This window comes from Tenrec ecaudatus, chromosome 16, assembly GCF_050624435.1.
Source record: "Tenrec ecaudatus isolate mTenEca1 chromosome 16, mTenEca1.hap1, whole genome shotgun sequence".
NCBI lineage: Eukaryota > Metazoa > Chordata > Mammalia > Afrosoricida > Tenrecidae > Tenrec > Tenrec ecaudatus.
Genome location: NC_134545.1, coordinates 98,713,855 through 98,731,550, shown reverse-complemented (window position 1 = coordinate 98,731,550; position 17,696 = coordinate 98,713,855). Strand labels below are relative to the sequence as shown.

Sequence of the window (17,696 nt, the reverse complement as noted above, 5' to 3'; positions counted from 1 at the left end):
GGAAGGGTAGAATGGTCCTCCCTGGCGTTTTCTTTCCAGCACACTTACTGTGCACAAGGCGAGCGTCTCGATTTCCTAGACTTTGTCTACTGGCGTCAATAGCCTACCGTGCTGTTGAATAACTGTTCTCAATCTCCAAAACAGTCCTTTATAAAGCATCTATGAGATGAATAAATTCTATCTATTAGCCAGGAGAATTTCATATTCATTCCTCTCTTGCATATGCATCAGCTGTGTAGCATTTGCTTCTGTTTACTGTTTATTAGGTTCGAAGAATCATGCTAAGCACTTTACCTAATGACCTCACTTAGGCTTCCTAATTACATGAAGCAGACAGGATTCCTGTCCTTTTACAAAGAGAGTTAATTAACTGCTTAAAGTTAATAGCGGATGACATTGGTGTTGTTAGGTGTTGACTCAGGTCCAACTCACAGCAACAAGAGACCACCCCCCAATCCTAGAGCATGCTCACAGTTGTTGCCCTGGACAACCGTTGTTTTAGCCACAGTCAATCCATCTCGCTGAGGGTCTTCCTCTCAATGATTTTACCAAACATGACGATCTTCTCCAGGGGCTGGTACCTGATTCATTTTCTATTTCTAGCCAAAATAGCGGACAAAATAACCTCAAAGGACTTCTATTCGTGATGAAAACCTAGCACTGAGGGTCTGATCCCATGTCGGAGGATGTCCAGGCCACTCTAAAAGGAGGGGAAGCCAAGGGACTTCCTGAGCCCATACATGAGCTGAGGTCATGAGGTGAAGTGACTTCAAAAAGGTGACAAGCCCTTCAGTGGAGAGATGGGAAACACAGACTGTTTCACGCCGGGCAGAGTCCCAGGAAAGCAGCTAAGGGAAGACTGAAACACTACTAATTCCTCATGACTCGAGGGAGTCTGTGCCCATCTCCCCTAGATGCTCCTGAGAAAGCATGGCAGGCAGGAGACCTGAGAAAGAGCCTGTCGGTGGCGCAAAGATAAGGAAGATAGGAAATCCTCCCTCCACACAAACCTGTGTTCCCCACTACTGGGAACAATAGGCTAAGCTCAACAAGCTTCCTGCATGGCAGGCACTTGGGACCAAACAGGCACTTGGGAGAGAAGGGGAACTAACTGACCTTTGAGAGGCTGTCTGTCTAGCCAAGGAAGGAGTCATGGCTAGTAGAAACAAGCACAGTGGTTCTCACTGTCCCGGGAAACTCTAACTACCCCATGCTTAAGAAAATGCTATTTGCATTCCAAAAAACAGCTGAATTTCCTTTTGAGAAAAGATGAGTCATTATTGATCCTTTTCATTTCAATTCACTACCGTCTTCAATAATCTAGTAAAGTACCGAATACTATGCATTTTCCTTCAAATTCCCTCTCACATCCAGAGACTGTCAGTACTCTCACGCGCACTGCACCAAACGCAATTCTAATGGGGTTGTACACTTCCAATTTCTCTGCCTTCAGTCCCTGCTAATCCTCCAATACAGCTTCCATCCCAGCCTAATCTCTCCACCCAAACTTTACCCCAGTTTGGCTTTACAGACGCAAAGAATGTAACTTTCCGACCGCACTTCAAGGCAAATCCTCCTCTCCATTCCGACCGGCCTCGCCACTGCTGGACTATGCTTGCTTGGTGCGCTGCCATGTGCGCAGGCGGCAGCCGGTCCCCCGGCACGGCTCTCCTCTGGAACAAGGAAGAGCGATATTCCTCCGGCTTCCTCTGTGCAGCTATCCTGACCCCTGGACTCCCTGTCATACCCTTCTTGCCCCAGCAGAGCTCAATTTTGTTTGCAGAAACCGAGTTCTTACTCTAACTGGAGCACCTGCCACGGCACTCACTGATGTGTGGCTGCGGTCGTTGAGATGGCCCACCCGCATGTCTTCACAGGTGCCTTACTGTCCTTCAGTGAAAGCTGCTTTCGGGCCTGGCTAGATACTGTTTCCAAGACAACTGTTGTGCCACACAAGGTCCCTCATCATTAGGCACTTTGTGAGCACAGCTGCCACACTCAAATTATGTGGGAAATATCGCCGAGACACCACCTTTACATCACACAGTCGAGTTTATGAGCCAAAAGCTTATTAGTGACCTAAGATAGGTGGCCTCTGAACTCTGGGTTGACTGGTGTATTAATTCGGAGTTGGAAAGTTACTTTTCCTTCCTGTGACCTAATTTTCTCACCTATAATGGAAGAATAAGAAAGTCGAATCATTTCAAAGCACCCTGAATACATGAATGCTAATTTACTAAATGTCTTGCCATTAGTCAGTGGCGTGATAGGTTATTTCAGAGGATAGAAAAATTAAATACAATGTTATGGCATTGCACGTCAGCTCAGCCTGTCGCAGCTATGCGTAGGAAATGCAGAATTCGGTTCCTAGCAAATTAGTGAGCAACATAGCCTCAAAGTCTTGACTATTAGTGATGAAAAATACAGCATTAATCTTAAGGTCCCAATTCCACTCAGGAGGGCGCTTGCCCATGAGCTGAAGTCACAAGGTGAACTGCCTTCAAAAGAGTGTCAAGAATGGGAGACACGGGCCATTTCACTCTGGGCAACGTCCCGAAGAGGCGGTCACTAGGGAAGTGCTAAGAAAAACTGACATTGTGTTGAGTTTCTCCAGGCGAGAGGGGTCCCTTAGAAATCCTGGAGCACCAGGCACAGGTAGAGTCTGCACGCATCACCCACTGCTGCTGCTCAGCTCTCCCCTGGGTGCTCACGAGCAAGACTGGCAGGCAGGAGACCTGGGATGGATCCCGGCACTGGCACAAGAAGGTCTTTTGTGAAGAAGCAAATACCTCAAGCTGCTAGGGGAGGGAAGATGGATTGCTTTGGGCGGAAGGGGAGGAGACACACTGCCTGCCATGAAGGGAGGGCGGAAGACCCTGTGCCCACACAGCAGATGTTATACCCACAGGGAAGAGACAGAATTGGCCAGAAAACACCATCCTCAAAGTCCGAGAGCACAGGATATGGTCCTGACAGAACCCAGCAAAACCTGCCCTCTGTGATCCTCACACCCCGCGGGTCATCGCTGGAGGGGACAGGAGAAAGCACGGCGGGAGGGGGGGGGGAGGGTCGGCTTCCATCTGTGGCGCAGGTGCCGGGGACTTGCCCTAATCGGGATTTGGGGAAAACACTGAGAAGACCTTTCTTTCTGCACCACAGGTGCCCCCACTTGCAGCAGCCCACCGCTGTGACTCCCTGAAGTCTGGGGCACCGAAGACGAGCACGGTAAGCACAAACTTAAACTTGGCTCCGATACTGACTGGCCCCCCCAGCCTGTCAGGCTGGACCAGAGGGCAGGTGCGCGTCCACTTTCACAAATACTGCCTCCATTCATTTTACATACAGTATTTGGTATTCAATTAAAAAAAAGCAAACGTTAGAGAAAAATACTATAAAAGGACAACAGAACTAGACTCAGGTCTGACTCGTGTTACACACCTATCTGCTAAGGATTTGGAAGTTAACTATGATGGATATATTAACGGAGCTAGTGAAAAGGGCAGTAACATACATGAAGCTATAGGGATTTGGGGAAGATAGTGTATTAAAGTAAAGAAAAATGCTATAAATAAAAATCACGTGGTCTGGGTGGAAGAATTCCTCCAAAGGGTATACCAGCACACCAGACACACGCAGCTCAAGGAATAATTGGTGATCTTGAAGATTGTCAAGAAATCCCCTAAAGCGAAACATCAATACTACAATAATGTGGTCTATGACTATACTCAATGGACTTTAACATAAAATTGAGCAGAAGCAAGCTGTTATTTCTATTTATAAAGCACAAAAGTGGACAAATGAATAAATCAGTACTGTTATCAACCAGGTGAGGGGTGACCTTTGGTGATGGGGTAAGGGCGGACGACTGGAAGACTTTCTAGAAGGCCACAGTGAGGCAGGTAGCAATGTTCTGCTTCTTGACATGGGTGCCGGTTATGTCTGGCTTGTGAAATCTAGCGAACTATACACAGGCAATTTTCAGCATGTATTATGTCAATAAAAAGCTTACAAGGATGTGGATTCTGACTCCTAGTTGGGCTGCGAGGTCAGCAGTCTTTCTGGGAGAGACGAGGCTTTCTGCTCCTGTAAAGATTTACACAGCCTGTGAAACCCAAAATGGAAATTCTACTTTGTCTTCTAAGGTTTCTTTTAGGACACGATGAAAGAGGAGGCTACTATTCAGGCTTATGAAGAACAAGTCTTGAGCAGAAAAAAATACAAATTACCTAAATTATCACCCGCTACTTCCAGTTCTTGGAGACAGTGTCCCATCGCCTTCATTTAAAATGACAAAATAGCCCACAACCACCCAGAGGCCCAAAACAGATTAAGTGATTTGCTTTCGGTCAAAAGCTGATTAATCGAGACAGAAATAATCTACATAGCACATACTCTGAATGCTATTATTTCATGAATGAGGACAGCAAAATTATGATTTCAGCTTCTCCACCACTGTCACCGTCTGAAGATCTTCTTCCCCATGGAATGTCGCTCACCAGTTGAAAATATGGAGGCATTACTGATTCAAGTGCCATGCCGTCAGTGCTTAACAAATGGTGTTGAATGAACGATAAGGACCAAACAAGAGGTGTTCACATATGCTGTAACGTAGTTGTTTCAATCCAAGCCTTCAATTTAAGTTTTACCGCAAGGCCATTATAATCACTTCAGTGCATCTATCTCCTTATCTATAATGTCCCTCTGTTAAAACGTTTCAACATTTTAGAATGCTATATGAATCACACTTTCCCTAGCATATACATTGATCTAAGGCAAATTACTTTCTTCCTTTGAAGCAAAACAATTCGACATCTAACTCATTGATCCTTTAAATGCCATTTCAAGTATGACACAAAATTCAAAATGGTCAGAGGCCTAAGACATCCAAAGACCTGATATAAATCACCCCATTAAAAACATAGAATGCATCATTTCAGATGCCAGGCACCAGTCGCTTTTATAATCACTCAGGGATCTACAAAGAACAGATCTAATCTGTACAGGCACCAATCCTTCAGCCCTTGTTCATGTTTCACAGGTGTAAGTAGTGAAGAGTTAATGTGTATTACTTTAATGCTCATACATTGTAAGGTCATTAATAATGTAATCCTATGGCCACTTTCAACAACTTTTAAATTAAGACAGTAAGAATTTTCTCAACTATTAAATATGTGTGTGTCAAAATGAATTTGTGAGGTTCCCCGATGAAATATCTTCAGGAATTTCTCGTATTTTTAGAAGTAAAAGATTTTATTATGTCATGAAGATCTAAACCTGGAAACAGAAGGCACAGGGATTTTTCCATTTGGATTAAACCAAGTGGGATGGGGACAGGGTAGCAGCTGGAACTTTAAGTGCCAGACTCAGGAAGAAAGACATGTTTTACAGATAATCGGTCAACTATTCAAAGCAGCTTGGTCAGGTTCAGCATCTTATGAGAATTAAGAATAATATATTTACATTTCAATAAACTTTATTCAAACTCAAATCTGACAACTATAAAAGGGAGAATTATAAAAATTAGCAAATTTCGTTAACAAATGAAAATAAAACAGAAACAGACAACTGGCTATGAAAAATACTATCAAGTATTTACTGAATAAAGCACTCATTCAAATGTATACAGAAACTAAGACAATTGTTAATATAAATGAGCAAAAGTACACAGACAAGTCACACAAGCAAACACTAATTGTGAACTAAAATAAGGAAAATGCATATGCTTTCTAGAAGTCAGAGAAAAGCAAGTGAGAAGTCGCTAAATTAGCCAAGACTATTTAAAACCCCCACCTAAACAAGCTTTCAGTGAAGCTGGTACAACTCAAACAGTGACACTAACACAGCACATTTCTTGGAAAAATAAGGCAAACAGAACAGAACCTCCAAACTGTCATCATTCACTTAAAAATCCCACCCCCCTGAATTTATTCCCAAAACTGAAGCCGCTTGCTTATGTATTCGGCAATAGGGAAATGGCTTCGATTGTAAATGCTGTGAGGATAGGATTCAAACCATCATTCTCAAAAGTACACATAGTTGGAGTAACCAAATGAAAAAAAAATTAGTCAAATAAAAATTGCAGGTGCCGTAAGAGTGAAACCATGTGGATAAAAAAGGGCAAAATACAAAATTAAAATTCTGAATGTATCACATTGGAAAAGTGAAGATTATGGCTCATTGTCTTTTGGCAAAAATTTCCCCGACACTTTCAATGAAAAAAAAAGGTTAACATTTTATAAACAAAGACACTTGTCTTGCAAGAAATGTCTACTCTTTCTCCTTTAGTGTACTTCCCTGTTGGGTTTTAAGTTGAGAAATACAACAGAAATCCCACAGCTGTTTCCAAAGTCCCAGTGTTCCTCTATGAGGCCTTAGCTAGCTCGCTCTTGTGGACATAAACCACAGGGTACTGACATCTGAATAAAACTGCAAACTTTCGACTAAACGGCCTTGCGTTTGGTGTTGTAGGTTGCTGTACCACAATATCCAACTCCTTTCCTTGTAATTCTCTGTCAGAATGAGTTCTAAGGTTTTCCCTTAACATGTCGCTAACACACTGAACATGCTCTCATGATTCCTACAGCTTTTTCCTGCACGGGTTTCCTATATGAGTTCATAATAATATAAACTCAGGCACAAACTAAACCCTTTGTCTACATATTTAAGATTGTTTGAGTTAGATGTGGCAAGTAGGCACCCACCTTGAAAAGAAAGTCAATCCATAACAATACAAAGCTCCTATTTCATGACATGTTTAATAACTTTTCCAATTGAAAGTGTATTTGAATAAAGAGGGATCTGAACTTTTCCACAGGCTAACTATATCACATTTTCCTCTAACAAAAATGTGAAGAGTTAATTATATATATGGAGCTTACTATGATGTTACCCAAGTATGCTTTCAAAGTTAGGGTCGAGAGAGATAGGGACCGGCCGATGGACGATCTGCAGGGAAACACTGGCGAACGACTGCTGTTAGGTAGTGAGAGCAGGAGCGAGTGACTGGAAATGCAGGCGGTCCATAAATACCCCTCGAAAGAGCACAACTTAAAACACAGTGTCGTGGGGGTCAGTGCCCTAAAGAGATTGAAAGAAAGGTTAGAGACCAGAGGGACGGATTTCTAACTGAAGACTCATTCCTTGAATTGAAAATATGATGCTATTTAGTAACTTGGTAAAAAGTGTTGAAGTTATCAGAAGACGATCTCATAGCTGCCAAAATAGAAGCCCCGGCGCTGCCCTCTGCCCCTGGTAGAGAGGAGCTGGCTTTAGTTAAGCATTTACTCTCTGGCTTACATCCTGCTACTGGTAGCAGTATAATCATTTGGTTCACTTACAAATATTTATTATAAAAATTTGTTTTCAAGATTTAAACAAACACCCTTGTGACTGACTGGATGAGTGCTGTCTTGGCAAAGAAACGTCCTTAATAAAATAAGCTAGCACAGACAGCTAAATGATGGCCAAACTGGAGTTAAAAAAAAAAAAGTCAATCCAATATGGAGTCACCAGGAAGCCAAAATAACACGAAATCACATTCAGTTTTGTGAAACCAATGTCACACTCAGCTCCAGATTTCTTTTTGGTCTGAGTAGACAACAGTATTCAATTCTTCACAGAAAAAGAGAGGTCAAATTCAGAAACAACATGAAAACATCTAAAAGAACATTCCACTTTACAACAAAGAACTGAACGGCTGTAAAGTCATTTATAATGTCTAGCAGATGAACCGTACCCTACCGAAACGCTAAGTGATGGACATTTTTCCTCATGCTGGGCGGGGGAGGGAGCCGTGAAGCCAGGCCAATCTTAGCTTGCCTGAACTGCAGCACCTTCGGCCTTAACCTCACTTAGTGGCATAGATTCACAGCTCAGAGCCTGTTCTTTGGACTCGTCCGGTTTGGGTTTTTTAAGTCCCGTTTCTGCGGGGAGAAGAGATGCGCAGAGCTCCAGAGCCTGCGCAATATCGTCGATGGTCCACTTCTCCTCGGGAAGCGCGTGGTCGTCCAGTGTGAACGGTCCCTGCTTGGTTCGGGTCAGCTCGAGCACGTTGGCACAGGAGGAGAGTTCTACGGTGAACAGAACATGGAAGAACCCACCCGTTAAACAGCCAGCATCGTATAGTCTATCCCACACCAAGTGACAGAAGGAGACCTCAATTTCAACACCTATCCAAACCACCCTCAGAGTGAAATGGTACTAATCCAATGTAAGAGTTTCAAAAATGAAGAAATGACTAAGCAGCAAAAGAGTTACTTAAGAGATCACCTTGCAAACTGCTTGAAAGCCTACAAAGAACTTGAGTCTGTCTTCTGTGATAATCTCACTTGGCAGATAGGTAGGTGTCCAATGTCACAACCGCCAATAAAAGACAAGAGCCAGAACTGCACCTTTTGTGGGGCTGTCAGACTATCATGTCCAGTTTGTGTGTTTGTTGTTGTTTTCAGAATTTACATGCACTAAAGAAAATAACTTTTCAGATGAAATTCCTTTTTGCTGATCCCTACCCTGAGTCAACATATTTTTATAATGGAGAAACTCTTGGTCTTTACATTCATGACTCCCGTTTTCATTCTCTGATCCCTTCTCCCTGCTTCCTTCCCATTGTGAGCATCTTGCTGCAGCTGCTGCTGCTGTTAACTGCATGCCATAAACCTACACTGCCTCTCCAGCTGAAGGCAGCAGAGTTCACTTCCTAAGGCAAGTATTCAGAGACGGGGACAGTAGAAAGCTCCCTTTGCCAGCAAAAAGGACTATTACTCTCTAAATGAGAATTCATAATTCATTTCCATACTTACCTTTGCCAATGTCACTGACCAAGCTTCTGATATAAAAACCTCCTCCACATTCAACATCTGGAATGTTAACAGTGACATGGTAAATTGCCAACCTCCCATGAAATCCACTTTACATAGAAATGATGCCCCTAAACAAATGTAAAAATGCACTAGGCAAACAATCGCGTGATAAAATATTTATGTGCTAGGACATAAATTATTCATCCAGTAGCATATGTGTTTGTGGGATTGAAAAGTCAAGAGTGTGGAGAAAGCAAACAGCAGAAAACTCATGAACACATTTTAAATTAACTGGCAAGTCACAGTGCTTTAAGACTGCAGCCTTGTTCGTCTTAATGGTTTTAAATAGCAGAAAACTCAGCCGCACCATCAGGAGCTGTAGGCATTCAGATTTGTACATTCAAACACAGCAAACAATGAAACCACCACCCTTTGGAGCGACAGAAACTAGGTCTCGGGTGGTGCATGCCCCGAGAACTCAGCACACTGAAATGTTCTCTTACAAATATTCCTGACGACATCATCAATAACCATTAAAATCATAGGACAGCCCAGATAGAGTGCCATACAAACCGAAACATCTTAACAAAACGGATTGGTTGAGAGCAGGACTCTAGGTCACTGAGCGTTCCTGAAGCTGGGAGGTAGTTTTATTCACAAGATACATAGATATATCTTCTATTTTGCCCTACCAGCTCAGGCTTAAGGACTTACTGGAGATGAAAATGGGCAGGAGGCCTAGCCTGTAAGTGCACTAGCATTCTTGCACTATGCTTGACTCGGGTGAAAAGACAGAACACTCTGAGCTTATTAGAATCTAGTAGGCAAAGTAAAGTATTTATGACTTCAAGGCAGCTGGAAAAATCGGAGTGTTTCTTACTTCCAAAAAGATCCTCTCTGCTCTGCCAACCCATCTGCTGCGGTTCGTGGGCTGGAGCAAAGCATTTGTTCAACTGGTTTTATCATTATCTGTCAAACAGTTTCCATTCAGGAAAGCAAGCAGTGGCTTTAAAAAAACGGCACAAAATCACATTCTACAGGAATCTAATACACATTACATAATGCCAGTGGAAAAGAGCAATCACAACAACAACAAAAACACAAAAATAACAAGTCCACCGCCATGGAGTCGATGCCAAATGCTAGCGACCCTACATGACAAGTGTTGCTGCCCCGGAGGTTGCCAGGCTGCAGATCTTTATGGAAGCGCGCCACCCCATCTATCTCGCACCGAGCAGCTGAGGACACTGCCTCCAAGGCTCCGTCAAAGAGCAGTAAGTTTGGAAGGAAAAACGTCTGGAGAAAGTATTTCCACAGAGCATCCTATCTAGTGCGCATCATGACATGAAGGGTCGGATCAACTTCAGCAAGTCAACAGATTAAGAATTTCAGCCTTTGGTGCTTCACAGCTTTTGTCAGAGACAGGACCCCATTCAGCTACTACTTTCTGTAACCAGAAGAGCATAAAATTTCCAAATAGAAACAGTTTTGGATTTTCAAATTTATCTTGAATATGAAAAACCCAATGCCATCACGCAGATTCCAACTCCTAGCGAGCCTAAATGCCAGAGCAGATCTGCGCAGGCTGTTTAGGACGGAACACTGATGGAAGGAGACTGCCACCTCGGTACCGCTCTGGCCCGCCAACCTTTCCACAAGCATGCGACACGCAGCCCAGGGCGCCTACAGACTACATAGAAACTCAGATTCTTCACGCAAACTCAAATTCCACATAGAAGCAATAACTTAAAAAAACCATTTTATCGGGGGCTCTTACAACTCTTATCAAAATGCATCCATCCATCCAATGTGTCAAACACATTTTCACTTATGCTGTCATCATCATTTTCATACCATTTTCTTTCTACTTGAGCCCTTGGTATCAACTCATTTTCTCCCCTCCCCTATCCTCCCCTTCATGAACCCTTGATAATTTAAATTCTTTTTTTCATGTCTTACACCGACCGCTGTCTCCCTTTATCCACTTTTCCGCTGTCCATCTCCCCTGGGAGGGGATTATATGTAGATCATTGTGATTGGTTCCCCCTTTCAGCCCCACTTTCCCCTGCCCCTCCTGGTAATGCTACTCCCATTATTGGTCCTGAGGGGTTTATTTGTCCTGGATTCCTTGTGCTTCCAGCTCTTAGCTGTACCAGTGTACATGCGCTGGTCTAGCTGGATTTTTAAGGTAGAATTGGGGTCATGAAAGTGGGGTGAGGGACGCATTAAAGAACTAGAGGAAAGTTGTCTGTGCAAGAACTCATGTTGCCCTTTTCCATTTCCCCCAGATTTTGGGGATCTTTAGAAATGACTTTAAAAAATAAATGAATGAATGAATGACTTGTAGTGACAAGGAGGGTCTAGAAAAGGTGGGAGAGGAATATCAGTCTACTCAGATTTGTCTCAAAACTCAAAATATTTGCTTATAGAGGGGAAACTAATACCACTTGTAAACTGAACTGAGTATAAACAATCAAGACAAAGATGGGTAAGCAGCACCCATAAGACCACAAAGTCTAAAATCTCACAAATGCACATTTCTCTCTTATCCCATAGGACTCAGCATTGTATTGTGCTTGGATCGTGTCGGCATGGGCTCGGGTGACTTGCCAACACGCTATCACTGCCACTACCCAACTCGTTCCCGGCAATCTAAGCTAACAACACTTCCAGCGTAAATGCTAACCACCGTGTAGTCAACAGGAACCTCACTAAATGTTAGAGGAAAGCGCTAGCAAATTCTAACATTCCTTAAATTCAAATTTCAAGAAACCTGAAATACTCAACAGATCCATCACAGTTAAGAAAAAAGACAGGACAAAGTAAAGGTCTCCTTTACCTAGTGTGAAAAATGGTGGCTGGAATTTCTGGAGGGAGATGCTGTAGACAGTAACTGGCCTGGCAGGTTTGGCTTCCACTGCTTCACCTCTCTTCATCAGAGTTGAGAGTCTCTGTCCATCTTTCTTTAGGGCAGAATACCTTGGGGTAGAGGAGGGAGAGAGGGTAGGAATTGAGATAAAAACCCCAGAAAACCACATGGACAAGTCAGCTAACTAGCAGCCCTCTGGGGCACCAGTGGGCAGTGGCAGAACTTGCATGTCCCACAGGCGAGTCTCGGCTGGACAGCAGGCCGGCCGGCTTGTACTGTGGTGGCTGCTCAGGCTTCAGCACAGCATCCGGACTAACACAAGACTCTGAAAGACTTGACAATCTACTTCCAGACGTCAGCCAAGAAAACCCTATGCAGCACGTGGAACACAAGCCAATCAGCAGTGGATGGTGTGTGACTTTGCTTTGTTGTGCGCAGAGGTCGACACGAGTCACCAGCAACAAATACAGCAGCCACCAACCCTCACCCCGGAAATCCTTCTGAAAGATGGACAGGCTTTCCCTTCTCATCTGCTTCATTATGGTGTCAGAGGCTAGCATGGAATAAGCAACTTTTGTCAATGTTCACAGTAAGTTAACCCTCTCCCCGGAGATGGCCTTCCCATGCCTGCTCTGCCCTCCTAGTTCTGAGCCACACTGAGCAGGATCTTACTTCCTGGAAACACCGTGCCTGCAGCAACCCATTTTTAAATGAATGGTAAACCAGCAAATGAGCTACTGACAGGATCTTTAGCTTCGTGTGATTAAAGTTTATTAAACCACAAACGTTGGACCAATCATGGAGAGGGAAATTCTAAAACAATCTCTATAAGTGATAGTATTTGAGCAATGATACAACACAGACTTAACATTTTTCAATCTTTACATTTGAGGCAAAATCATAAACATTTCTCCACTAGATGTTTCAATGCTTGTAAAGAATTTTAAAAATGCTAATACATCATAAATTCCAAACTAAACAAGAAATGTCAGTAATATATCCTGTTACATCCTATAGCAAGTTAAAAAGGATTTGCTCGAACAGCAACATACATTAAAAATAGGGTAGCAATAGAGTTATATTTTTTAATACTAATCTATTTTGTAAGAGAACAGCGAAGCAAAGGATTATGGGCCCCAAAGGACTGTCCCTACACCTGGCAGGCAGTGCTCATCAGGATGAGTACGGCACATACATTAGCTAGTGCAGGGATAAATGGATCCCTTCACAGCACTCCTGAACAAAAGGGACATACCTGGATCCAGAACACACCCTAATGTCTACCGAATGACTGCCATTGAGTTGATTCCAACTCAGTGACCCTCTACCCAAAAAACCACCAGTGCCATCAAGTCGATTCCAACTCACAGTGACGCTGGATAGGGTATTCATGGTTTTAAACCTCATGGGAGTACACAGCCTGATCTTTCTCTCATGGGGAGGCTGGTGGGTTCAAACTGCTGACAGACTGCAATTTCCTACAGTTCGGCATCAATGCTTATTCAACACCACCACCACCTGGGCTCCTTTAGTGACCCTCTAGGACAGACTAAAATTGCCCCAAAGGGTTTCCAAGGCTGTGAGTCTCTATGGAAGTGGTCGGCCTCATCTGCTGCCAGCCTTCAGCTGAGCACCCACTGTGCTCCCCGGGAAAAATGACCAGTAAACATTGGACCAGCAGTGACAATGCCTAGGGACAGAGACCACATTCGACCACCTTCTTAGAGTCTTGGAAGCCCCGCATCTTGTCTGAAGCAGGCTCATCTTTAGTTGAGCATTAGCTACGTCAGATGGACAGCCTGCCTCACTGTGCAAGAAAGGCACACACTGACTGTCATTACGGTGCTGTTCACGTCACCAGCGGCTACGACTCATGTCGGCCACACAGGTGTCACAGGCAGTGGAGCTGCGCTGCCTAGGGTTTCCAGGGGCTGGCCTGTCAGAAGAGAATCCCCAGAGCCGACAGACTCGAGCCCCGCCCTGCGGGAGCCCTCAAAGGCACCCGTGAACCGTTGACGCCGACCACAGCACTTACAGCGGGGGCACTTGCATTATATTCCCAGTAAATTTCTCAAGAATGCCTTCAATATCTTCTTGGGTTATTTTATCTGCCAAAAATAAAGGGAAAAAAAACAACAATAAATCAATCATAGAAGCACATACACTATTTCCCCCACACCAATAATTGTGAAAATGTATCTTAAAAACAAAAAAGAATTCCAACGAAGTATGTACAACAGTGTGTGTTTTATAGGCCAAATTCAAGCCAGTTAAAATGAATAAAACATACACATTGAGGAGATCAAAGGGGAGAAAAGTGTTCCATTATTCATCACTGAGACGAGCTTCACCCGCCAGCCCCAAAGCACACAAACAGAGCATCTTAAATGCACTTGGTGGCTGTTCCTCCAGCTTCGCAGACAGAGAAGTCTGATCCAGCTATGGCGAGGCCGTGATCAATAACCAGGCGATCCGAAACGATGAAAACAAAATCCAGCAGGGCCTTTCTGAGTCTCTCCGGGTATCCTACATGCAAATAACCCGGCACTGACGTGGCTCGAAAAATCACCATGCCTCACCTACATCTTAATTTTTACTTGAAAGCTTTCAAAACTCCTCTGCTATAGATTGTTGTATTCCCATTCAATTTCATCTCCCAGTGAGGGTTTGCTTATCTGCCACCCTCCTCTCTGCTCCTGGACTATCTCTGTTCTCTCAAATGAACACTCAGCCAGGCAGCTGACTTTACCTCAAAATGGGCCAGCATGGACGAGAAAAAAAAGCATGCCCACAGCAAGAATGCTCACCTGCCTACTAGGCCATTCTTTAAATAGTGAGGTCACAGAAGTGGAATGAACTGAAGTGGCTACTATGTGTCACTTCATGGTGTTTTGCCTGTTTTGATACTTTCGAAGCCAAGATACTGTATTACAGCTCTATCCTTTTAAAAAATGGAAAATAACACACCGACACATTTAAGCATTTGGGATTTTCATACATATTTCTATATTAATCCTTACACATATTTGACAATTCAAAAATAAACGAAATCCTAGGGGCTCTAACTTGTCTAATCTGTCAATGGGAAAGAATTGATGGTCCCACTCTTCCACTTCACTTTGTGGGAAATTTGTTTTCAGTGGATTTTTCCTCTGTCATCTACCATAGAAAATTGGGTTGTGGGAACCATGTTAAACAAGAACTAATTAATGTGCTTTGAAGTGCTGTTCTAACAGCAGGATTTGAATGTAAAAGCCAGCCTGGGATATAGGGCCCAGATCTGAACATCAGCACAGCGAGCCAGCCTTAACCTCGCTGTGACCTTGATGCCTCACCAGCTAAGCCTGAACAAAAGGCCGGCCTCTCCAGGCCTCCAACACAGAAGAGCGAGAGAACTCAAAGGCTTCGCTCCCCATCCCTAGCAGCTTCCTCACAAAGGCCCCTCTCATGCTGCCGCTGTTCTGTTCACACTGCTTCTCAAGCAGTAGCTCATGACATCAAGGAGGATTTTTCCACAAAGGAATTCTGACACCACTGCACCATTACAACAAACGGACTGGTGGCAGCACCTGAGCTGTGCAAACCTCAGATGTCTCCAGCTTGACATCCAGTCTCCCCACAGTGCTGAGGGAACTGCTGAAAATGCTACAGCTGTGACGATGGAAATGGCTCGTAATTTCACTGGCCTTGCATTTTAAAAGCAAGATCAACTACCATGGTCTACTGCTGAGCTGCTCTCCTCACTGAGCTACCTGCTAATGTGGCTCCTTTGTCCTGTTTCTGGGGCTCTAGCTCACTGGCATTCCTTCCTACAAGATGACAGGATATGGTCTTTCTCCCTTTCCACAATTCCAGACACTAGCCACCTAGTCTGCGACTAGTCTCCTTTCTCTGGCTTAATAGCTCAGGCTTTATGGTTTGTGCTTCTCATCCTACAATTAATCACAACAGACTGTGTAACAGTCACCTATTATATATGTAGCTAGTATTTCACCAATGAAAATCTAAGCTCCTTAAAGACAGCTTTCTTCTGTAAGATTAAAGGGGCCTCAAAGCATTCCCGCTGAATTTGTCAAGGAATAATATAGCAGGATCGCACGCAGTTTGAACGAACAGTTAAAAACCCTGTAGACCAACCATCCATCTGATATTTGAATCACTAAACTGAAAACATATCAAGTTATGTTGTGATAAAAGTCACACTGTCTTATCATATGGCCTGGTGATTCCATTCCTAGGGATACAATCCAAAGAACTGAAAGAGCCAAGGGGGGGTTAAAAAAGTATATGGAAAATGGAGTGAAGATTTTTGAAGTCCCCTTGTCATCAGGTAAAAATGCATGTAGAAATGTTCACAAAAGCATTATTTCAGAGTCAAACTGTGGAAAGAACCCACATGTGGCACAGACACACCGAACCAAACTCATTGCTACAAATCAATTCTGACGAAGTAGACCTGGCTCTGCGGGTCTCCGAGGTGGAAGGCCCTTTCTGAATTTTGGTACACCGAGGAGCCTCTCAAACAAACCTCTGTGACAGCAGTGACCATGGAATTTGGGGAAACATATCTGCGCAAGACTCTAAGGGAATTACAGAGAAAGAGACAAGAGTTCAATTACACAGGTCTAAAGCAAGTAGAGAACGGACAGCTTTTCATCCCTTTCTGCTGAGACAATGAAATCCACGTACAAAGAAATGACTGATTCACACTTCGTGAGGGGCGACCTTACAAGGGGACTGAGGAAGCGTCTACAGGACAAATTCACTTGCTACCCTGAGCGTGTCCTAGCTTCATGAGGGAATACAAGCAGTGCCCGCCTCCTTCGAGCTGAGCCTTTCACACACGGGCAGTTTTCTGTGCAGCAGCTATGTCTCAGGAAGGTTTTCTCTGAGCTGAGGTCCTGGTAGGGCAGTGGTTCTATGGGGAGGTATTCACTTGGGTATTTGGAGGTGGGCAGAGGAGCTACAGTTTATGCTTGGATAGTTCAGGAAAGGTTATTTTTGCAATTTTTTTGCAAATCAGATTATTTCAGAATTAAGAGTGAAATTATGAGGAACTATTATGAATGACTTTACACCAATGAGTTTGAATAAAATATACAAATTCCTGGGGGGGGGGGGATTATTATCTAGAACGACAAAAGGCATTTAAGATATATTAAATTTGATAACTATAATCCAATCTATATTTAAAAGTCTCACAACCAAGGAAACCATCGAACCAGATGCCTTTATCAGTTAATTCTACCAAACATTGAAAAAGAAAGACTACTAATTTGACACAAACTCTTCCAGACAATAGAATCCATTTTATGAAGTCAGCATCACCTTACTATCAAGAACAAAGACATGAGAGGAAATGAAAAGGAAAGGGTAATCTTACTCATGAACATATGCAAATTTCCTGATGTAAATATTTGCAAACCAAATCTAATTTATAAAAAGAATAACACATCCTGACCAAGCTGGGTTTATTCCAGAAATGTAAAGTTGATTTAACATTTGAATAATAAGAAAAACTAATATATGCAGAAAAAACTTTTGATAAAATGCAATGTTTGTGCAAGATGGAAGTAAAACAAAAGACAAAAATCCTCAGCAAAAAATGAACAAAAGGCACCTGACTTTAATCAAGGGCTATTAAAAAGCAGCAAACAAAAATAAAAAGCAACAAACAAAACTAAACACAAAAACCTATGGTAACATCTGTAAGAAATAGATGGAAGATTTGCTCTCCAAGGACTAAGATTTATTCTAAAGCCAGAACAAGAAAATGGTTTGCTGTTAGCATTAAAAAATATATATTTTTTAAAAACGCCAAACGTACTGCCATGGGACCGATGATGCCTGCTCATAGTGACCTATGGTACAAGGCTGTCACTCTTTCCAGGAGTAGAAAGCCCTGCTTTCTCCAGAGGAGTGGCTCACAGCCTAAGCATCACCATTACACCACCACAAAGATAAGAAAAAGATCAATGTAATAAACAGACTGAAACCAAGTCCGTGTCTAAATCCGCTACTTCGTTTCT

General features: G+C 43.2%; 1 protein-coding gene across 1 annotated transcript in view; it reads right to left on the bottom strand.

Annotated features, from left to right (window-relative positions):
• Positions 1–5,222: 5,222 nt before the first annotated feature.
• TRUB1 (TruB pseudouridine synthase family member 1) overlaps positions 5,223–17,696 on the bottom strand; it is a 28,618-nt gene continuing 16,144 nt past the window's right edge. The window contains exons 5-8 of the mRNA XM_075535051.1: positions 13,703–13,775; positions 11,638–11,777; positions 8,799–8,855; positions 5,223–8,069 (exon numbers count right to left, since the gene is read on the bottom strand). Coding sequence (XP_075391166.1) covers positions 7,810–8,069; positions 8,799–8,855; positions 11,638–11,777; positions 13,703–13,775 — 530 coding nt within the window. The 3' untranslated portion in view covers positions 5,223–7,809. The remainder of the gene's footprint in view (positions 8,070–8,798; positions 8,856–11,637; positions 11,778–13,702; positions 13,776–17,696) is intronic.